This window comes from Festucalex cinctus, chromosome 14, assembly GCF_051991245.1.
Source record: "Festucalex cinctus isolate MCC-2025b chromosome 14, RoL_Fcin_1.0, whole genome shotgun sequence".
Lineage (NCBI taxonomy): Eukaryota > Metazoa > Chordata > Actinopteri > Syngnathiformes > Syngnathidae > Festucalex > Festucalex cinctus.
Window position 1 is genome coordinate 16,502,480 of NC_135424.1, and position 22,528 is coordinate 16,525,007.

The 22,528-nt window shown below is 40.9% G+C and overlaps 3 protein-coding genes across 5 annotated transcripts in view; 2 read left to right on the top strand and 1 right to left on the bottom strand.

Annotated features, from left to right (window-relative positions):
* Nucleotides 1–5,529: 5,529 nt before the first annotated feature.
* On the top strand, nucleotides 5,530–13,398 carry msh6 (mutS homolog 6 (E. coli)). Its single transcript, XM_077496404.1, has 10 exons — nucleotides 5,530–5,898; nucleotides 6,294–6,499; nucleotides 7,018–7,190; nucleotides 7,276–9,844; nucleotides 10,207–10,493; nucleotides 11,494–11,611; nucleotides 11,688–11,777; nucleotides 11,850–12,004; nucleotides 12,105–12,304; nucleotides 12,387–13,398. The coding sequence occupies exons 1-10, from the start codon at nucleotides 5,639–5,641 to the stop codon at nucleotides 12,466–12,468; spliced, it is 4,140 nt and encodes a 1,379-aa protein (XP_077352530.1). The 5' UTR covers nucleotides 5,530–5,638; the 3' UTR covers nucleotides 12,469–13,398.
* On the bottom strand, nucleotides 12,667–22,337 carry fbxo11a (F-box protein 11a). Of its 3 annotated transcripts, none has more exons than XR_013278608.1 (22): nucleotides 21,936–22,337; nucleotides 20,200–20,324; nucleotides 20,028–20,109; nucleotides 19,458–19,602; nucleotides 18,574–18,703; nucleotides 17,887–17,970; nucleotides 17,679–17,811; nucleotides 17,488–17,594; nucleotides 17,295–17,406; nucleotides 17,100–17,206; nucleotides 16,799–16,936; nucleotides 16,478–16,695; nucleotides 15,984–16,164; nucleotides 15,741–15,863; nucleotides 15,406–15,491; nucleotides 15,229–15,305; nucleotides 14,993–15,136; nucleotides 14,705–14,815; nucleotides 14,522–14,629; nucleotides 14,398–14,448; nucleotides 14,155–14,253; nucleotides 12,667–14,060 (listed from the first exon to the last, which is right to left on the bottom strand). XR_013278608.1 is itself a non-coding variant. In XM_077496405.1 (22 exons), exons 1-22 carry the CDS (start codon nucleotides 22,027–22,029, stop codon nucleotides 13,931–13,933), a joined length of 2,643 nt encoding a protein of 880 aa, XP_077352531.1. In that variant the 5' UTR covers nucleotides 22,030–22,336; the 3' UTR covers nucleotides 12,667–13,930. The 3 variants fall into 3 exon arrangements, 2 of the variants coding, with proteins under 2 accessions (XP_077352531.1, XP_077352533.1); XM_077496405.1 differs by having other exon boundaries at nucleotides 14,340–14,448; nucleotides 21,936–22,336; XM_077496407.1 differs by lacking the exon at nucleotides 21,936–22,337 and adding an exon at nucleotides 20,836–21,523 and having other exon boundaries at nucleotides 14,340–14,448.
* The window catches only part of foxn2a (forkhead box N2a), a 37,893-nt gene continuing 36,970 nt past the window's right edge, over nucleotides 21,606–22,528 (top strand). Inside the window, exon 1 of the mRNA XM_077496408.1 lies at nucleotides 21,606–22,376. Coding sequence (XP_077352534.1) covers nucleotides 22,361–22,376 — 16 coding nt within the window. The 5' untranslated portion in view covers nucleotides 21,606–22,360. The remainder of the gene's footprint in view (nucleotides 22,377–22,528) is intronic.

Here is a 22,528-nt window from a genome sequence, read left to right on the forward strand (position 1 = left end):
TTAATGTTCAACATAAATTGAGGTGGGGACAAAGTCAACACGGCAGTTTTTCAGTATCTCTGTGTAAGAGGCTTGAATGTCAAGGGGTCTAATGACTTTTTGCTAGAAGAGAAATCCAGTGTGCTTTCAATGTACACAAAAGAGGTGAAAAGGGCAATTTCTTAAAAGCAGTGTCATGATACACTACAGCCTTAAAATGGCTTAAAAAATTGTTCTAAAGATTTTGAAATTAGATTCAACTTTGGCAGTTCCCTGCAGCTCTCATGGTACCTGGTGAGAGCTCATACAGTGTGCAGGTTAAAGTGAAAATGTGAAGTCATTTGGAAACCCAACTTTCACATGTAAACGGACTGAGCAGCCTGAGACTGATGAGCCAATTAGCTTATGACATCTGCTCTTTCAATTACCATGGGGAGAGATAGGGAGGAGAGAGGGGTTAATAGATAAGGGAAACTCACCATTTCAGTTAATGAAGTATATTATGATTTGTCTCTCTCACTGATCGGCATACAGGGGTGTTTATCATTGCATAAATTCTTCAGTGACAGCCAGCTTCAAATGCAATAAAACCTCGGCGCAGTTTGCATCAGATAAACTCGAATGAATACTGATCAGGCTGGAGAGGAAAAGCTTTCAGCGTTGGACACCTCTCTCACTTACATGCAATGCGGAAATGAACTCAATTTCAATTTGCTTGTCGTTATCTCTGCCAAACAAACAGAAAACACTTAAGAGCATTAAAGACATGCTTCCGGTAGATTACTGCGGAAAATGTTTAATACATTGTCATGGAATTGGTGCAGTACGGTCACATTTTCCTGCTTTGCGTGTGGGGGTGGCAAACATAAGATTTTTTCCTAACACTGCAGCAAAATACATCTCCATATGGGTCAAATTCCCTATTCAGCACTACGGAGCAGATAGTATATAGCATTGCTTATTTTAATGCCCGTCTTAATTTCAATCTGTGGCTACTCAAAGGAGTCATTTTTCTGTTAGTCTCTTATTTGCTGACTGAACCATAGCTCAACCATTAGTGGCTGTCCCCACTTTGGCACTAGATTGATGTAACTAAACCTAGGTCACATGTCATTTAAAAATAAAAAGAAAGAAAGAAAGAAAGAAAGAAAGAAAGAAAGAAAGAAAGAAAGAAAGAAAGAAAGAAAGAAAGAAAGAAAGAAAGAAAGAAAGAAAGAAAGAAAGAAAGGAAGAAAGGAAGAAAGAATAAGAAAATGGTTGGTTGCAAGAATGTCATGCTCATCCATCTCTCTTTATTCGAGCTTATTGAAGAGGAAAATGAATGGAAAATAAAATACAGGCTGCAAACAACCTGGTTTATGAACAATTTTTTCCCTTTTTTTTATTTACCCTATATTTTTGATTGTGAACCATTTTAATATAGACACGCAGACGGCTCAAACAGCTGTGTGCAAATAAGCTACTGTATCTTTGCTGTATCTTTTTGCTTTTAGTTAGCCCTCAGAAAGGCTCATACTGTAAGAAAATTAACACTGCAGGCGATACTGTTAGGAAGCCATCAACGAGCTGAACATGGACAACCACATGAACCTTTATGGTTGTAGCTGGGGCAGTCGTAAATTCACAAATCACAAGCTCAAGGTGGAAGCACCGAGCCCAGCCAGAAAAGTGAAAGTCTGCCCTTAAATCCTCTTCCCTTTCTTGCATTTTAATTTGCCATCTTTCATTGTGTGATGACACAATTGTATACTCACCATAAATATCCATACTGCATCCTACAACACAATGCTCCGTCAGCAATTTTGTATCCGAATATAAACACTAAAGTGCTGTATGACCCTGAGAAAAAATAAGGTGACTATGTCAATTTGGGCCTAGAATAAATGAATTATATTTCCATTCATTTCAATCAGGAAACATTCCATTAATTTGCAAACATTTTGCGTTACAAACGACTTAAATTTGTAATCCGAGATTCCACTGTATCATCATTACCCAAAGCAATAAAGTATGAGGAAGGAAGGAAAAGTTAAGTAGAGTAGAATTTCATGTTTTCTCAATATATACTCCCAAACCTGGTCAGGGGATCACTTTCCATGAGCATGATGCACACTCCTCATTAGAAGAGTCCTGTGAGTTTGCAGCAGAGACAGGTGACAAATGCCCTACAGGAAGTTTCCAAAACAACATTTGAAATTGAGTTCATCCCCAGCAAACTTACAAAAGAATATTGCAATAATATGAGAATATACTGTGCATCAAGTAGTGATAAGGGACACAAAATACATTAATTTAATACAGAAGAACACAAGGTTGTTGTTTTTTCAGAAGAAATTGCATCTGCTTGATCTATAAATTATACAGTAGTAATATTTCTTTTAATATTGGTTTTAATGTTTAAATAAATAAATAAATAAATACATAAATACATAAAAGGTTGTATGTATTTTCTGCTTTATGAATGACTTTGTCTTTTCCTTTCTGGCCTTTCTGGTTTTAGTGGAACCATGTTAGTTCGCCTCTTTTCTGTGCCATACATTACCAGAAGAAAGGCAAGTACCACAGAAGAGTTGGAGCGGTCTGCTATCTGCTCCGATGTGTTGGGATGACCATGTGGATCGGTGCCAGTGCCTTAAAAAAGAAAAAAAAAAAAAAAAAAGACTCTCAGCAGGTCATTCAGGTGCATTCTTCTGTCCAAACTATCAGAGATTGGACAACAGAATCTCCACCACTTTGCTCACAGCCTGATTCAGTTGAGTTGAATATTTGACACAAATTACATTAGTTAATTTCCTGGATATGTCATGTAAGTTTTTTGAGCAGTGTACATGCAGTCCTGTTTGCCCTCATCAGCTTTTTTGCTTTCGCTCCTCAGAGACAAAAAAAAAAAAAAAGACACCACAAGAGGAGCTCCCCTTCCTCCCTCCCCCAAGATTGTTGCAGCATCTTCAATAAGAAAGTCTGTTTATGTAAATTGTTTTTTGAAGCTCCACCACTAAATTTGCTGGAAAATGCAAATGTGGTATTCTTCACCAAGATGTTGTTGTCATTAACATGACAGGTAAAGGTGCCGAGCGTAGCTTCTCGAAAGTTGTTCACAAGATCCAATAAGAAACAAGTGAGCCATGTTTACACTTCTCTGCATTAGGTCAATGAGAGGGGAGAAACATTTAAATCAGCTTCTGTAAATTTAATTTGTGATGTACGTTAATGAGAATTTTTGCATACAAATATTTCTTGGTGCAACTTGACTGGACATTTAAGATCCGCTGAAGCTTTTCCTGCTTACCTACTTCATTTAAATCATTTGACACGGTGGTATAATTCAGGAAATAATGTATGTATGCCCTGAGTATAAATACTTAATGCAGCTCGAGTGCAATGGGCCCTGCAGTTGTTTTTGTCTGCAATGAAGAGGACAAAGAGAAATAGCACATGAATTAACAGCGTTCATGAACAAGTTGACCTTCTTCGATCTATTCATTAATTTGCGGGTTTGCTCAAGCACATTTTGGGGACTAAATTAATACAACAGAACCACATGATTACTTATACATACAGTGAGGAAATGTTGCCATTTTAGAGGAATGTTGTTAAGTGCTCCGGGGCTCAACTAATCCCACACAGGATTCTATTAAGATTAGAGACTACTATTACTTTACTGGATATAATTCTTTAGCAATCTTATCAGGCTGTCCAACTAAACAGAACACAAGCACAGACACAGGATGTCACCCATAAACAACTCAGCAACCACTTTATTTTGTGTTGGCAGTAAAACACAGTGACTAACGGATGTATATACTTTAATGTTGTTGTTTCTTATACATGAACGCTAGTATTATCTGTGTTCTTCAGTCTGCATAGCCGCGTAAAATTAATTAGGAGTCTTTGTTTTGTGTGACTTGTGGCAGTCAATTAATGTTTACGCCGACCATGAAAGCTATAAGATAGCGAGACTTTGTGTCTTTTTTTTTTTAAAGCGCAGTGTTACCAAACGCAGCTTCATGAAACAACTTCTCCGTAAGGTTTCATAATCCTTTCTTTTAATTAGACGCTTTCAATCACCCACACACACACCCCATGCCAAAAAATTCAGATGTGGGTGGACATTTGGTTATTTTGCTTTTTCAAAATTATGTCACTATTTGTGCAAAAAAAAAAAAAAGGGGGGAAGAACAAAATAATACTAGATTCTTTGTGTCTAAGGCAAGCAAGCAGGTGGTATAAGGGGATCCAACTGTCCCATGGGAAACTCAGATAGTGTAGAAACAGAAGAAGGCCAAGTATGCTGACCTGGTGGCTGCGTGTCAGAGGAATTGGTGGAAAATCCCCTGTGAGTCCATTAATGTGGGTTGTAGAGGCTTCACAGGCCAGTAGCTACATCGGGTCCTAGGATCTGTGAACAATTCAGGACCTGATCCCCCGTGTCACAAGTGTGTGAGAGTATCTGGGGTAAAACCCGTCACTCTGATAATGTCATTAGAGATGTGCCCAGTACCATTACATAATTGAAGTGGATTCAAACTGGTCCTGAAAACAATCAGTACACTTATGGTACGTGCTCTAAGTTACGAATGCCCAAGTTATTAATGGGTTTGCTGTAAAAATAAATAAATAAATAAATCAATAAATAAAAATAAATAAATAAATAAATAAAAAAAAATTAAAAGTTGCGCGTAAAATAAAATAAAATAAAATAAAATTGACAGCTCTTGTTAGAACTTGTATTTGTAAAAGTGAAGCTCATCTTTTGGTGTATTATTTTATTTTGCTGCCCTCTTCTGGAAGTCGACTATTAGCACAGTTAAGACACAACAACACCGGTTCTTTCTTTCTTTCTTTCTTTCTTTCTTTCTTTCTTTCTTTCTTTCTTTCTTTCTTTCTTTCTTTCTTTCTTTCTTTCTTTCTTTCTTTCTTTCTTTCTTTTCCCCAAGGTAAATTTCATTTTGCACACCACGCAGGCAACATATTCATTTACACATGTCAGACTTGTGCGGGTCCGGTGCTGCCCATCTTGAGTTCTGGGGATGGTGACAACCTTGCTCATAGGAATCTCGAAAGTGATCAGGGAGCAAGCACTTGTCCAACATCTAGTTGCCATTATTTTGGACTTGGAGTGAAACCCTCAAAGCCCTAGTCCACAACGATGAGCTACTATTTGTATTTTCTCTAATGGATTTTCTAACAATTTGAAGGAACCTTCAATTTCCATTAAGAAAATTTTAACTAGTGCCGTTATGAAAGAATTAACAACCTGTCCAACCTATTTATTTTCGTGTAAAATGTCATGATCTTCATGTGGAGGCTAATATAATGAATATAAATGGGTTTTGATATTTATGGATGAAAAAATATGCTGAGTATTTCAAACTATTATTATCATGCTTGCAATTCTCATTTGTGACCACTGAGTCAAGCATGGCGCGCTTTCTGATTCCGTGTTTCATGCATGTCATTGGCTGGTTACAGTGATGTTTGGACCACGTGATCACCCAGGTCTCCAGTACTCGTTTGTCATTGGATGAGAATGATTGTAGCCGCGCCTTCCTCCTGACGCGCTTCTTTCCCGCGAACACAGGCGGCTCATGCTGCGTGTTTATGGCGTAGGGAGCTTAAGTTAGCGCTAGCTAAAGGTTGTAACCAACAAGGTTCTTTCATGGCGAAGCAAAGCTCACTTTTTAATTTTTTCTCTAAGTCTCCACCGCCGGTGGCCAAGCCGAAGCCCAGCCCTCACCCGGCGGAGGCCGACTTGCCTTCCTCTGTCGACAAGTTCAACTCGTCTCCAAAAGAAGAAGCTAACCAAAAACTACCTCCGAGCAAGGCCACCAAAATTAAATCAAAAAGTGTGCGAAAGGAGAATGCGAAAGGAGGATTCAACAAGCTGTTCGGTGACAAGGCGTCAACAGCAAAAGACGTGTGAGTTATTATTGTCATTGTTTTATTTGGCTTATTCAAATTCCAGTTAGCTCGTGTATGCTTTTAGTAAAGGAAACAAAACATACACGAAAGTTAAGCATTTCTATTTTTATACTCACATATGCAATGCTGCACTTGCGAATGAATATTATGTAAAATATAGTATTTTCACATTTAGGTAATAGATCACAAGCGCACTAGTTCTCTAGATCCTAAATGACTTGCTACTCGTCATCGTTTCAGAATAAAAGTAGCAACAACAAACAATATTGTTGACATGTTTGAGGAGGTGCGCTTTATAAGCGTACCATCCTAAATCTTTATAGTTGTCCACACTGAATGACAGAGACACGCAAATGTATGATTAGGTATCATTGTGCCATTTTTGCTTTCAGGCGCGCCACATGCTCATTCAGTGCTGGTTCTCTTGTGTGGGCAAAGCTGGAGGGACATCCGTGGTGGCCATGCATGGTGGTACCCCAACCACTGACTGGACAGCAGATGCGAGGCCGTGGTCCTGCCCAGCGCTTACATGTCCATTTTTTTGACGAACCGCCCACACGGGGTTGGGTCAGCACCAAATATATTAGGGAGTACCAAGGTTAGCCATTACTGGTCTATCTATTAACATTTTGTGACTCTTGGTTCTCTAGTGCAGATAGAATAATTACAGACGGGTCGATGCCAATATTTGGTATTTTGACCAATATCAGTATCAGGTTATTACATATCTGGAGGCCGATAAAGCTGGTATCTTGTGGCAATTGCTTGCCAAAATAGAGAATTTGTTTTTTTCATTAGGGTTTGTAAAATTTTGCAAAAGAAGGTAAAGATGTTTACAGACATTTTTTACTTGTCGCAAATAAATTTTAAACATGTTCAGAGCAGACCTACTATGCCTTTACTATGTTCGCGTGCATTTGTTGCTCACTTATATACCAGCTTAAGAGATTAATTTTAAACTGGGTTAACCTCAGGGAACTTTTTTATTTTTTTATGTAGTTATTTAAATGTTATAAAGTTGCCGCTTGACACTTGGAATTCGCTGTACTTTTTGATTTTGAAAATTTGTTAATGTTTACATTTGAAATGATGACTTTTCATTCATTTGTGTTGCAGGTTCTGACAGTAGTGACTCTAAAACCGGAGGGTTGTTTTTCAGTGGGAAGCCTGAAATCCGCCGTGCAATGGAGCTTGCTGACAAAGTCTTGTTTGATAGCCCAGAAAAACGTTTAAAGACGCCTCTCTGCACAGATCCATCTGATGAGGAAGAGGAGGAAGAAGAAATGGAGGTGACACAATTTGTTTTCTTCTTGGATGTAATCCCGTGCCTTTCTTTTTAACAATATGTACATTTGTTTTTATTAATTTTATCAGCTTGACAAATCGACAGTGACTGATGATGATGAGGTCAGCATTGAGGATGAAGAGAAAAATGAGGAATTAAATTCATCCAAGGTCGGTCCAGGTCCAACCCGATCTAAGGGAAATAAAGCCAAGCGCCGGCGTATAATCGTGGCCTCAGATAGTGATGGATCTGACGACGAATTCAAACCAGAGCAAGCCGCGAGCAGCAGTGAGGATGAAGAGGAAGAACCCACGGTGAGCAGTGATGTCGAAGAAGCAGAGAGCACGCAAGAGTCTGAAGCAGAAAGCCCAGTTAAGCCTGTAAAGCGTAAACGTCCTGTGCAGAAGCCTGCCACGGCAAAACCAAAAATAACCAGTACCCCTTCCAGTGCATTGAAACGTCCTCCGGCATCGATATCTGTCGACACAAAGTCCCGTTTATCCGCCTTTTCAGCTCCTGACACCTTTGAAAGCCAAGCCAACGCGTCAGCCACAGGTGGAGGATCCACAATTTGGGACCACGAGAAGTTGGAGTGGTTACAGGATCATAGGAGGAAAGATGGTCAAAGGCGGAAAGTGACAGATGAAGGATATGATCCGACCACCCTGTATGTGCCGGAAGACTTCATCAACCGAAACACTCCTGGTATGCGTCAGTGGTGGCTCATCAAGTCCCAGATGTTCGACACTGTTATTTTCTATAAGGTTGGGAAGTTCTACGAACTCTACCATATGGATGCTGTGATCGGCGTCAATGAGCTTGGACTGACTTTTATGAAAGGGACCTGGGCGCACTCTGGTTTTCCGGAGATTGGCTTTGCACGCTTTTCAGACGTGCTGGTCCAGAAGGGCTACAAGGTGGCACGTGTGGAGCAGACTGAAACCCCAGAGATGATGGAAGCGCGATGCAAGACTCTACTCAAGCCCACCAAGTTTGACCGTGTTGTGAAAAGAGAAGTGTGCAGGATCATAACGCGAGGTACTCAAACCTATAGCGTCTTGGACGGGACTCCTGCTGAGAGTCAGAGCAAGTTTCTGCTAAGTTTAAAGGAGAAAGCTGAAGACGAAGCAAAGGGTGGGTGTTGCCGCACCTATGGAGTCTGCTTTGTTGATACCTCGGTTGGCTTCTTCCATGTTGGACAGTTTCCAGACGACCGGCACTGTTCACGTCTGCGTACCCTGATAGCGCACTTTGCGCCCGCTGAAGTGCTTTTCGAAAAGGGGAACCCGTCTGTGGAATCGCGTAAAATACTCAAGGCTTCGCTGTCCTCGGCGCTGCAGGAGGGACTGAATGCGAGCACTCAGTTCTGGGATGCTCAGAAGACGCTGAAACACCTTTCAGAGGAGGACTACTTCAGAGAGAGTGCCGATAAGGACCAGGCGGGGAGAAGCTTCCTACCTGCTATTCTCCAAAAAATGACCTCAGAGAGTGACTCGCTCGGTCTTACCCCCAAGGAGGGCTACGAACTGGCACTCTCGTCACTGGGTGCTTGTATCTTCTACTTGAAGAAGTGTCTCGTGGACCAGGAGCTTCTCTCCATGGCCAACTTTGAAGAATACATCCCTGTCGATGTGGAAATGGAGAAAGCACCCGGACAGGAGAGTTTCTTTGCCCGGACTCGCCAGCGTATGGTCTTGGACGGCGTGACTCTGGCAAACCTTGAGATATTTCAGAACGGCTCTGGAGGTACGGAGGGAACGCTGCTGGAGCGCCTAGACACCTGCTCCAGCCCTTTTGGTAAGCGGTTGCTCAAGCAGTGGCTCTGTGCTCCTCTCTGTAACCCAACATCAATCAGGGACCGACTTGATGCGCTGGAAGACCTAATGGCTGCGCAAGCACAAGTGTCCGAAGTTTCAGACCTGCTTAAGAAGCTCCCAGATTTGGAGCGTCTCCTGAGTAAAATTCACAGCATTGGTACACCGCTGAAGGGTCAGGACCACCCGGACAGCAGGGCGGTTCTCTACGAGGAGGTCACCTACAGCAAGAGGAAAATAGCAGACTTTCTTTCAGCACTCGAAGGTTTCCAAATAATGCAAGAGATCGTGAATGTCTTCGCATCGGTTACTGCCGACTTTCAGTCCAAATTACTCAGCCAAGTAGTCAGTCTTAAAGGTGACAATGACGGTCTCTTTCCTGACCTCTCTGCTGAACTCAAGCGCTGGGAGATGGCCTTTGACCACCAAAAAGCTCGCACCACCGGTGTCATTACCCCAAAGGAGGGCTTCGACCCAGAATACGACCAGGCTCTAGTCGGCATCCAGAGTTGCAATCGAAAGCTACAGGATTATCTGGACCGACAGAAAAAGAGAATTGGTTGCAAGAACATGACGTACTGGGGCACCGGGCGAAATCGATTTCAGATGGAAGTGCCCGACAGCGTCTCTGAGAGGAATATTCCCGAGGAGTATGAGGTGAAGTCGACAAAGAAAGGCTACAAACGTTACGTGACCAAAGAGTCTGAGCAACTGTTTGGTGAGTTACAAGGATTTGAGGAGAAGAGAGATGCTGCCCTGAAAGACTGCATGAGGAGGCTCTTCTACAACTTTGACAAGAACTACAGCAACTGGAAGATTGCGGTGGAGTGCATGGCTGTACTTGGTATAAACATTTATTTAGTTATAAAGAATTCTAGTAACGGATAAATCAGATTTTAGAACAAATTTTGAGGAACTCTTGAGTTATGCTTTCTCCCAAGTTGTGTTAGTGAAATTATTTTTGTTTTTAAATTTGCTTTAAGAGCCGAGTTAAATCTTTGACGTCTATAGTCGTCAATGGCAGTGAATGAGATTATGTGTTTATTAATTTATCCGTTTTTTATCACTATACCGCAAAAAACATAGAGAATATGTAATAACTAGGCTCTGGGTCTTGTACAGATTAAATTTGGTTTAAAAAAAAAAAAAACACTCCTTAAACAAATGAGTTTCCTTTAACTAACCTAATCGTCATTTTGTTTTCAGACGTTCTGTTGGCCTTGTCACGCTACAGCCAGGGGGGAGACGGCCCAATGACGAGGCCGCAGGTTGTTCTCCCAGACGGCGATGAACAAGTAGCACCCTTCCTCGAGCTCGCCGGTTCTCGGCACCCGTGTGTTACCAAGACCTTTTTTGGCGACGACTTCATCCCTAATGACATCTACATCGGCTGCCCGAGTGGCAGCGAGGACAGCAACGAGCAAAAAAGTCATGCCTCCTGCGTACTGGTCACAGGGCCCAATATGGGCGGGAAGTCCACTCTCATGAGACAGGTGGGTCACTTGTGGTTGCATGCTGGGAGGGAATTGACACAACGCCAGGGGTCTGCAACCTGCGGCTCTGTAGCCGTATGTGGCTCTTTAGTACTTCTCATGTGGTCCCTGTGGAGCTTCAAAAAAAGTTTAGTAGAAATTTTCTTACAACTTTAATTGTATTTTTTAGCTGCAGTTTTGTTTAAATCAGTTAATGATTTGAAATAAAAACGACTCCACAATTCTAAGTTGTGAGAAAAAGAGAGATGAAAGGTAGATGAAAAAGTTGTAAAATTTTACCTTAAAAAAAAAATTCCAATAAAACTAAGGCTTAAAAATTACACACACGCACAAAAAAATAAAATAAACTGAAGACAAGAGAAAATGAGGTAGAAGAAAATAAATTTCAAAGTATTTGGCAGAAAATGATCAGGAAATGTTTGGATTTGCTTAATTTAAAAAAAAAAAAAAAAAAAAAAAAAGCAGATAAGAAACCATTCCAAACGTAACTATAAAATGTCCAAAAATAAAAGAAGAAATCCTGAAATTTACCATAAAATGTCCACAAAATTGCCAAAAATGACAGAAAATTAATAGCAAAAAAGTACATTTATAAACGCAAAATAAATCCATAACATGTCCACCAAAAAAGGAAGATGAAATTCAGAAAATTTACCAAAATGTCAGAAATTTGACAGAAAGGCAGAACAGGTGCAAATAGGTATGAAAAATTACCAAAAAATAAATAAATAAATAAATAAATGAAAGATTGATTCCTGCCGTCATATTTTTGTTATGGTACAGTTCTAATTAGCTCTTGTACTCCCATTACATTAATTAGACTAACACTAACACACTGTTTCTGTCATCGCAATCTAAAAAAATGTTTTGCAGCTTCAGACAGAATTTTTATTTATTTGGCCTAAAATGGCTCTTTTTGACAGGAAAGGTTTCTGACCAGTTCACTACCCAGTCTGATGCCATGCTGCATATGCACTCAACACTTTGTTCTTTTCTGCAGTGTGGACTCGTGATTGTTCTCGCTCAGCTGGGTTGCTTCGTTCCTGCCGAGAGTCTGCGTTTCACGCCGGTCGACAGAGTCTTCACTCGGCTCGGCGCTTCTGATCGTATCATGGCTGGTAAAGTATCCAAATACTTGACATTTTTTCCACTTCTGCTGCTTTTTATGGCTGTTAATCATCTTGTCCACTATAGGAGAGAGCACCTTCTTCGTTGAGTTGAGCGAGACTGCGTGTATCCTGCACCATGCCACCAAACACTCAATCGTGCTTCTGGATGAATTAGGTAAACGTTCGCTCGTTTGACGTTAGTATTTGCATGCATTTGTGTAACCGTTCAATGGTGAACTCTGTGCAGGAAGGGGCACGGCCACATATGACGGCACGGCCATCGCCTGCGCTGTTGTGAAGGAACTTGCTGAAAAGATCTGCTGTCGCACACTCTTCTCCACACACTACCACTCCCTGGTGGAGGACTATGCCAATAATCCAGCGGTGCGCCTCGGCCACATGGTATGTCATTAGCGATGTAATCGTAACCTGAATTTGTACGCAATTTCAGTCACATGCACATAATTCAACGCCTACATGCTGTACAACACATCTCATTCAGGCGTGCATGGTGGAAAACGAGTGCGAAGATCCAAGCCAAGAGACCATCACATTCCTCTACAAGTTCATTTCTGGGGCGTGTCCCAAGAGCTACGGATTCAACGCTGCTCGACTTGCCAGCCTACCAGAAAAGGTCATCCAGTCCGGGCACAGGAAGGCCAGAGAGTTTGAGAAGAGCACCATCAGTCTTAGACTCTTCAAGTATGTTCTTAGTGTAATTTTATTTTTTTTCAAAGTTGTCATTCCTCAGCTCACTGTGATGTCTTTTCTCTTCTCACAACAGGAAGCTCTGTCAGTTTGCTGAAGACACCACGCAGGACAAGACCCGTTTTGCTGCACTTGTTCAGATGATGCAGACCACATAATTCGGAAACTTGTTTTTCTTTTCACTCACATTGCTTCAGTACAAATCACACTTACGATGCACTGACCTCCTGATCATATTTGCATATGCAGTTATGTCACTGTTCTGACATTGTGGATTATTTCGAGAGTGCTCACACTTGTCAAACAGCACTTGTGAAGGGCATCCTTTGTTCTGTAAGAGAAAAAAAAAACACTACTTCTGTGATCTAATAAAGTTTATTAAAAAAAAGAGACAATGTTCACCTAGGAAATTAAACCCTTTTAATTCAAGCTAGCGCCTACTTAACGGTTATTGAATACTTCACAATATATTAAGTCTAGATGTTATGATACATGCATACATTTCAGTCTGAATTAGAACCCACAATCACCAGTACACATGAATTGGGGAGGGATAATGAAATTATATAGTGCTGTATGTCGATACTGGTCTCAGCTTCAATGGAGTAAAAAGCCTATTGGTTTTTCCTGCAACATTGACAAATGTGAAATAAACTGAAAACGATTTCACAAGACCTGGGACCCAATTAAGTGGCAACAAGGAAATGGTTAAATTACGAGGTGGAATAGTTGGGATTTTTGGTCATGTAAAAGCCACAAATAGCTGTACGGGTAAATAAAAAAAAAAAGAATAAAAAAAAAAAAAAAAAAGCAGACTTCTCTTTGTGGTTTCATCTACTTAAAATGCAGACACCCCTGAACAATTCATTGGGGGGTGCATGCAGTGATGTGAAGTAATACATGGTTTGTGAAAATACATTTCAGTCTGTGCTGCAAATGTGCCAGTGCTGCAGGAGAAACGGCTTAGTGTTTCCCTCTCATTTCTCAGCTCTTTCACAGAAAGAAGTTAGATACTGCGACATGAGTATAATTACAGCAATTCTGGGATATAATAAAACAAAAAAAAATAACATTTAATAAAATAAAGACATTCAAGTACAGTAAGATTTTTTTTTCATGAAAATACAAAACTACACAAAAAGCATTAAAATCAAATGAATAGTTGAGTTGGATGTTGGAGAGGCGGAAGTGCTAGTTCATATATTCTCATACGTTATCGTATGAGCTGCTCAGTCACCCAGCGATGGAAGCATTGTGGCCTTTCGCGCCATTTACTCCACCAGAACGCAGCATCTCGTTGCCACAACTTTCTACATGACTGCCTTTTTTTTTTTTTTTTTTAAACCCCCTCCAACGTAATGATCCACTCCAATTGTCATTGCCACTCATTGGGCAATTTGACATGCCCACAAACCCTCTATGCATCTTATTTCATTGATGTCACCTGTTTTTATTATAAAATAAAGGAACAGAAAAGCTAGGCATCTTTTATGTCCAAGCCTTTTTTTTCCATTGTAAATGCTCTGTGAGAGTCTGTATTTAAATTTGGGTTCCTCGTCCTCTACTGCGGTCCCAAGCATCCATTACTGCTGAGGCGCAACTGGACTCGTGGTGTGGTTTTCAGTTGTGCTGCAGCGTATTGGACTCTATAGGAGGCGCGGAATCGTAGAGGGTGTCTGTGTCGTGCGTTGGCTCTCCGGCTAAAGTGCAAGGATTTGACAGCGTCCCTGCACCGCAGTCGCAGAAGAACCTACGGGTGGTGAGATATGAAAAGGATGAAAATCACAAATCGGGGAATGACAGGAAGCATTGTTTACGAAAAGAATTGTGTTGGGCACACTGACCGATCGTGTCTGATGAACTCCACATCGTGTCCCTGGTGGCACTTTTTGATGCAGTTCACACAGATGGCGTTGCGGTCTGTTGTGTTACAGGTGTGGCACCTGTGGCGAGCCAAATGGGAGCCGTGAAGTCAACAAAACAAAAACAGCGGGTGATGTCGTTATCTGGCTCTCTAACATGAAATTACCTGTAAAAATCGTGCATTGGATAGCTGGTGTAACTTGAAATCTTGTACAGGCACTGACCTCTGCTCACAGCCTTTTCAATGGCATCTTGATTGTTCATTATTTTGTTATCTGCAGGGTAAAAAGATTACAATTGTCATTTGATAACAGTTGATCATGAAAGTTTGTCAGTCCAAGCTAGTACCTTTCATCGTAACATTGACACCAGATGCAAGAAAAAGTCCTCCGAAGCGGTTATTGAAGATCTGATTGCCCTCTAAAGTCGCTGTGGCGTGATTGGTGATCTCGATACCTGGTGAACACAAACGGGATTAACATATAAATAATCTTTTTTTAACACTCAAACCTGGATTTCAGATGAACTGACCTGCGGCAAAGCCGTCAAATATTCGATTTTTCCTCAAGACGGGGTGACTGTTGGTGCTGATGAGGACGCCTGCTTGAGCATTTCGAAAGATGTCATTTTCCTCAAGCAATCCTGAGAGGAGGCACAAATGTCAATTTACATACTTTTTAAAATACCAAAGAAAGCTATTGTTATTCCACAATTTTCTTTCCAACTACAAAATAAAATTCGATGACATTTAAAAAAAAAAACCCAAAATACTTGAATATCATTTCAAACTCATCTTACATTACAACATACATACATTACCTCTTCCACCATTAAATATGCAGATTCCGCCGTCTCTGCCATCATGGATCTTATTTCTTCGCAGGGTGGGGTTGCTGTCTGTCTTAATCCACACGCCTGCCATAGCATTGTCAAAGATCTCATTGTCCTCGATAAAGCCCAGGCCTACAAAACAAAACGTTTCAATTTCAAGGATATTTGGGTCATCATACCATTAAATAGAAGAAATGAATAAAAACATTAAGTCCCCTTCTCACCTGAGTTGTAAACTAAAATGCCGCCATTCTGACCTCCCCATATTTTGTTCCGCCTGATCTTGGGATTGCTGCCGGTTCTAGTGTTGGGAGGGTGGAGAAAATTAGGGCTCAAGCTCACTTCCACAACACATTTCAAGTTTTTGGAGAAGCATGTGAAGTATTTATCTTCATTCAAACCTGATTTGAACTCCGGAGTACATGTGATTGTAAATGTCATTGTCTTCCAACACACCATGGCCGTTGTCATAAAAGTAGACACCGACCTGTCAGAATGAAAGAGTGATGAATCTCAATATTCTGATAAGATCATTTCATGTCTGTGTAGATTTTTTTTAATTGTAAAAAAAAAAAAAGTTCCATATCAACATAACATATAAAATCTTAGGTTTTTGCATTCTATCAGTTCACCACTAGATGGCAAAAAAATACAAAAATAAATTAAAAAAAATACACTGACCCCCACCCTTTAAGACAATATTTGGTCTTTACGACTCATTGCTTTATACTCAAACCTGCTTGCCGCTGTGTATCCTGTTCCTCCGCAGTACCGGCGTGCTGCCCGTTGTGACCCACACTCCGGCCAGCGTGTTGCTGTACACCTCATTCTCCTCGATGACACCTTGTCCTTTTTCATGCTGTGTGATGCAAAAAACAAAACAAAACAAAACAAAACAAAACAAATGTGTGTGCCTCAATAATCGCATCCACATTTCAAAGTCTCAAAAGCCTCAAAGTCTTCAAAATCTCTATCTTACCACATAAATGCCCCCATGCTGACCGTCGTGGATCTTGTTGTGTCGTACAATAGGGCAACTATTTGTTCTGATCTGAATCCCAGCCAAGGCATTCCCATAGATGTCATTTCCTTCAATGAGACCTCTTCCATCACCAAAAATATACACGCCACCTTGGTTGCCATTGAATATAGCATTTCCCCTGTATTAAAACACAGCACATTTTAGAATGTGATACATTAGTACAGTGGTTCTCAACCTTTTTTCAGTGATGTACCCCCCTGTGAAATGTTTCTTTTAGCCAAGTGAAGAAAATAAGAATAATGAAACTGAGTGCTGTGCCATCATTGTCTGATTTATTATTACACTTTGGAACTCTATCTGTATACAGTATTTTTGTGATGTCTTGAACTATTTGGAAATAAAACGATACAACTAAAAAACAAAACAGAACAAAAAAAAAGAATAAGTAGACAGACATGTCAACATTTTGATATTGAGGTGGCCATACTGACCGTATTGTCGGGTCGCTGTTTGAGGTGATCCATACGCCGGCAAAGTTATTTGCATAGATCTTATTTTCAATGAACTGCCCACGACCCTTTTCGTGCACATAGATGCCCCCCGTCTGGCCATGATGGATCTCACAGCGCACCACTGTCGGGTTGGCGTACGCCTTCACCTCAAACCCAGCGATGCGGTTCCTATGGATGTTGCAGCTCTCAAAGTAACCCTGGAAACAGAGCAGAGAATTTACCTCGACAACCAATGTGCAGTAATGGTACGAGAACACCGCTTACTGGGATTGATTTGTTGTTTGAAAATGTACCACTTACCATGCCGTGGTCGAATGTAAAAACTCCGACATCTCTGCCGTGGTGAATGTGATTCCTTCTGATGATTGGGTTGCCGTGGTTTTTCACCCAGATGCCAGCCAGAGCATTGTTTGCGATGTCATTGTCCTCATATATTCCCTGGAAAAACATGAAATTGTCAGTGGAGTACTTTACATCTCAAAATGACCTATTTTTCAATTGATTGCTCAGCCCTGACAATCGGCCTGGCTGATAATCGGTCTACCACTACAATAAATACTTTACTGAGAAGTTCATTCTCAGACTTGTGTGAATATAGTACCTGTGCATGGTCGGTGATGTAAAGCCCAACATTTTCGCAGTCACTTATGTTGCAGCGCTGGATTGTGGGACAAGCACCCTGGCCACTAACACAAACTGCCGATCCCACTGAAAAAACAGAATGAACATGGATTGACACCAACGTAATGTACGAACGCACACTTGAAGCCGATCAAAGTAGTAAATGCTTAATCACCTGTGCATGTACTGCGGATGATGCAGTGGTCAATAATTGGGCTGCAGTTGACAGTAATCTCCAAGCAATGGTGTGCATTATGATGCTGGGCGGATTTATCGTCAGGATTAAACTACAAGTGGACACAAGAGCGCAGATTATCACTTCGTCTTTGACATCAGGAAACACAACAATACTAAACAAGTAAGCTCACCCTTATGGTCATGTATCCGACATAGGCGTCTTCTGAACCTTCCATGAACACAAACGTGGAGTCTCTGGTATTCTCAATGATGACTTTCTCTACCACTTTTCCAGGAGCTACAAACAGACGGAAAGGGTCAAACTAGAGTAGAGTGCAGACTCACAAAAAAGAACACAATGTGAAAAGTAAGAGATGCGTACCAGCACCGATCATTGTGATAGGTGACTCGATGTAGATCCATTCATCTGTGTAAATACCAGTGTGAACAAATATGAGGCCGTCAAAGTGGGGCTCCTGGCCCCCTCCAAGGGCATCCTCAATGGTGTCATAGTACTGGGGGGAGAAATAAGTCAGATGAATGGCTACATAGTGAAAAGGAACAAGAAACACTGGCGTGAAGTCACTTACAAACATGTTATCTCTCCCTTTATACCTCGACGGATTGCTGTAGAAGTGTTCTGCAAAACCTGGCTTAACGTGAGCGCCTTTATACTGCCAAAAAATAAAAATCACACAATTACTAACCATTATGGAATTAGGATCTCTTACGGGGAAAAAAAAAAAAAAAAGGCATAGTCGAAGTATGACAGTATTAAGATTAAGATGAGCTGGGGTGAAGCGATCATGAAAATATTTAAGAAATATTTTTGTTCAAGGAAAACCTTCAAGGTTAATGAAGCCCAAAGGAACACAAATTAAACTGTCATTCTTTCACCCTGCAAATGGAAGTCGACAAATGTTGTCCTTGTACATAACATTCGCCATCCAAACACAGAGGACTCAATAACGTAGCGCAAGACAGACATGTTTTAAAAGCATATCTGTCATTTCTTTAACAATATGTTCTATATTGTGCCAGCTGAAGTGCACTGGACTGCACTGAAAGGCATTCACTTTAACTACTGTACATGAAGCAAGTGAAACTAATATCATTGAAAATAGTGTGGTTGGACTTATGTGGCCATAGATTCCATGAAGGACGAATTTGCATTTGAATTTGCCAGTGATGCAATTAAAATATTTTAAATAAAAACACTTTAAAAAAAAAAAAAAAAAAAAAAGACAAGGCAAAAATCTAATGAAATGAGACCATACCAGCTGCTGAAAACTTTCCTTCCAGGGATTTGGTTGCTCATATTCTTCTGGGTTTATTTGGTAGAACTTCCCTGCCTCTGGGTGCATCATGGGTCGCGTGTACTCAAAAACCTCCATGTACAGTCTTTTCCTGAAACAAGATGCATAATTGTTTAAAATCATCAGCGTGACATAGGGTTGAACTTTATAGTTACTAAAATAGTACCGCAAAACCTCGCCACCTAATATGCAACAAAATCACGCGTTTTGGTCTTCACAAACAAACAAAAAAATCTCCAAATTAGCAGCAAAACAAGCTTTTTTTTTTTTCTTTTTTTTTTTTTTAATTCCTAGTCCCAGTTATGATAACAAAGAATTTGAACATTTCCATTGATTTTACTATTTTTTGGGGGATTTGTCATGGTATAGTTTTAGTATCGATATGGAAGTGCTTCATACAGCGTACCCCATGAGGGACAGGGACCGGACAGGGCTACATACTGTATTGCGCAAATCCATGAATAACTGACACCTTACAATTGCATTGAGAGAAAAAAACAAAAAATAAACTTTACTGAATTGGTGTGGATATACTGCAAATATGTGTTTTTCATGAAAATATTGTAGAAAATGTTTGGAAAAAATATTGGGGGGGGGGGGGGGCTGCAAATGAGGTGGACCTCAAGTTATGCGAAGGTCTACATTTTAATCATAAGTTTGGTATTGTGCAAATATTGTGTGGCAAAAAGACCAATTAATATCATAAACTAGCACAAACTTGATTAAAATATTAACAAATCCTTATGAGTACATTTCCTTAAGAAATCCAATGTTTAAAAAAAAAAAAAAAAAAGATCCTAGAAAAAAAGTGTTTTAAATGATATAACACACCACCAGAAACTCACCATAGGATGGGGTCGTTTGCCAGCTCACTGAAGCGCTTACACACACATGCCGAGCGGCACAAGTCCTGCTCCAGCAGGTATGAGAAGATCTTTAACACCACCTCGTCCGGAAGCTTCTCCTGCAAATACTGCTCAGCTGGAGCTGCTGAAAGGAGGGAATGAACCAAATGGAGAAGTGATGAGCTGTTTGGCAAAGAGCGACATGCCAGGTTGTCACATGGCAAAGAGCGACATGCCAGGTTGTCACATTTCAGAAAATATAACAGTATTTTAAATCAAAAGATGCCATTCCCACTTGAAAGCTAAATTAATTCAGCATGATTTAATGCCATTTTACTTACAGGTGTTTTGATTTAGTGTTCAGTTTATCACGGTTGGAAATTAGGACCAAGTTTGAGCGCAAGTAAAGAAGAAAGAAAATGGTTAAAGAAAATGTCATTATGCTATAAAATAATAGTACCCAATAAAAAGAAAGTTGTTGATTATCAGTTCCTTAAAATGTATTTTAGCCTGATTCAAACTAAATTAAATAAAAACAAAAATGCAGTACACTCAAGTGTGCATAGTTACATGGTATATCTTGGCATTTGCCTGAAACCCTGGGTCGCTTTGGTCGGTGACCAAAGTTTTCTGTGGTTGAAGTGGAAGCACCCTATGAAAAGAACAAAACAAAAGGAAACATTAGTAAACAAACTTGCATTCATGAGGCATTGCATAGTGATTTTTTATTTTTATTTTTTACCTCCATGTTTGTCTTTGTCGGACACACTGTTCTCTTGGGCAGAGACTTTCTTCTAAGTTGGTATGGACTGTTCTGAGCTCCTGGACCAGATTCTTCTGCAACCATATCTGCAGGAACGTCCTCATCTGGTAAAGGTAGAGATAGAGCTTAATCAAGCTATTCAACAATACACACACATAGGGTATTGACTCGTGGTGCTCCAATGGATCGAGCTCCACTCGTGATCAGCCGATTTCCTTGGAATCGTATGTGATCGACATATGTCCATGAATGCCTTTCATTGCCGATCACAAAAACTGATCACCCATAGCTTGTCTTGTGCAGCCTGCAGCCAACTATAAAGTCAACCCTGTGCAGTGTAGAAGCCCCTCCCCCTTTTCTTAACAATGCAAGGGTGCCGGCAAACCAAACAAACATGTTGCCGTGTGGAGCTTTCATGTGACTTGAGCGTGTGATCGGTATCAGAATTGATATCAGCTGATCTTACCAAATTTTGACAGATAGGAAGTGCAGGTGGCACAACATTTATGTAAACAGTTATATTGATGCAGTCTCAAAGGTTCTGTCAAGTTCTCCAACGCTAGCAACAGCACAAACAAACAAATGAAAACATAGGTAGCAAAAAGATTTAGTTACCTACTCTGTGCGCTCCAGAAACTAATACAGATCCCATCAAGAAGGGGATTCAATCAAGCCTAAATAGAGCATTCACCCAGAGCTATATGCTAAGCAATGATGGGTTGTTAGCTACCCCAGAAGGGAGATGCAAAGCCTTGTCTGCTTGTTGCTCTGGTTACAAAGATGACTCTCCCAAGCTAGTGGGCCAGTAACCACCAAAAACGCAAACAAACTAATCAGTCAGTTAAAGCAGCTAGAAATTGCAGACTAACCTGCATACACCTTGTTACAATGTGTAATGGGCAATAAATGTCCTTCAATATATTTTATGAGAGCATCTAATGAGACCCACAAGGTGAAAGATGACGTTAAATGGTATCCACTAGCACCTAATTACTATATCACTACCGAAAGGTGGCCTCTCTATCAAACGCATTTCAGCTATAACAAAATAAGACTCCAGAGCATAACCAACTAATGTTTACGTTTCACAATCGCAGCACGTACTCCATGCACTACATTACACAGTCAATTTACGTTGGTGTAAATTTAAGCCAAACCATAGTAGTCAAAACATCAAATCCCAAAAGTTGTATTCCTTCATTGACAAGAACTGGTCTGATACGAAACACCTGGGCTCAACTAGTTAGCCAAACATGCTAATAATAGCATCTGGTACGGCTGGGTTGATTTGAGTATGCTACGACAACCACTTTGTGCACCATTTCCTACGTTTGACTCTCGCGAAACAAGCAACCCCAGCAACAAACTCGTCATTTCGCCATCATAGCAAACGTTAGTCGGTGGGAAAACACACTTTTCAACATCGGTAACCAAGGAAAGTCAAATAAATGCCCACGCAGAACGAAAAAAGACAGCAAAACAAAGCGCGGCCTGAATGCTAGCTGGGAACACAAAAGCCTCGGTGTTTCCTGACAACAAAAGCCGACGTATACGCCTGCTATATGGTACCTGTCGTTTCACAACAACCGACATTCTGTGGATCTGAAACAACAGTGACGAACTTACCCATTCAATTAAATAAATACACTTCCAACTAAGTATTAACCGAGTGACAGAAGTAAGGTTAACGCTTCCCACATCAATATCGAGGTTACCTCTTTCCCGGTGGTTCCTCTCCGGCTGCACCGGGCGCGGCCTCGACACTCGTCTTGGTCTTCTGCTAACGTTACTTGCTCTGACGGAGTTCATTTGGGGTGTTGTTAATCGGGAAGAAATGTCGAAGCCTTCACAGCAGAAGAGGCGACGTCGAGCGCATAGTCTATGCCTCTTCCAGGAGCATTGCGAGATCCGTCATCTTCCGCGCTGGGCTCCACAAAATCGCACGGTGGTCGGGTTATTCCCGGTGCCCTGCGCTGGTGTTACGTCTCGGCGGCCTAACCACTGGGGCAGGAGGAGCCATAACAGACGAGCACCGTCCGCCAGGAATCGGTCGCATCACATGGGACAACCTCTCCCTGTCACATGGTCCTCTCACATCCATGCACCAACTACATCCAAGTTCAAGTCAAAGCTCAAGTGAATGCTCCCGTTTGGAGGTAAGATGCCTTGCTCAACGTCATTGTGATTATTTTGAGTAAATTTTAACAATTTAAAGATATCTAAATACAGAAGTCGAATGAAGTACTCAACCTTGAAAAAATAAAGCTGCTGTTGCCAAGTCTAAAACAATACTACGCTGCATGCAGAC

Coding starts and splice junctions, on each gene's coding strand:
- fbxo11a (XM_077496405.1), bottom strand. CDS start 22,029: ATGAACTCCGTCAGAGCAAGTAACGTTAGCAGAAGACCAAGACGAGTG. Junction 15,492..15,740: donor GGATACACAGCGGCAAGCAG/GTTTGAGTATAA, acceptor TCATTCTGACAG/GTCGGTGTCTACTTTTATGA. Junction 14,254..14,339: donor CCAATGCACGATTTTTACAG/GTAATTTCATGT, acceptor GGCTCGCCACAG/GTGCCACACCTGTAACACAA.
- msh6 (XM_077496404.1), top strand. CDS start 5,639: ATGGCGAAGCAAAGCTCACTTTTTAATTTTTTCTCTAAGTCTCCACCG. Junction 7,191..7,275: donor AGGAGGAAGAAGAAATGGAG/GTGACACAATTT, acceptor TAATTTTATCAG/CTTGACAAATCGACAGTGAC. Junction 9,845..10,206: donor GGAGTGCATGGCTGTACTTG/GTATAAACATTT, acceptor TTTTGTTTTCAG/ACGTTCTGTTGGCCTTGTCA.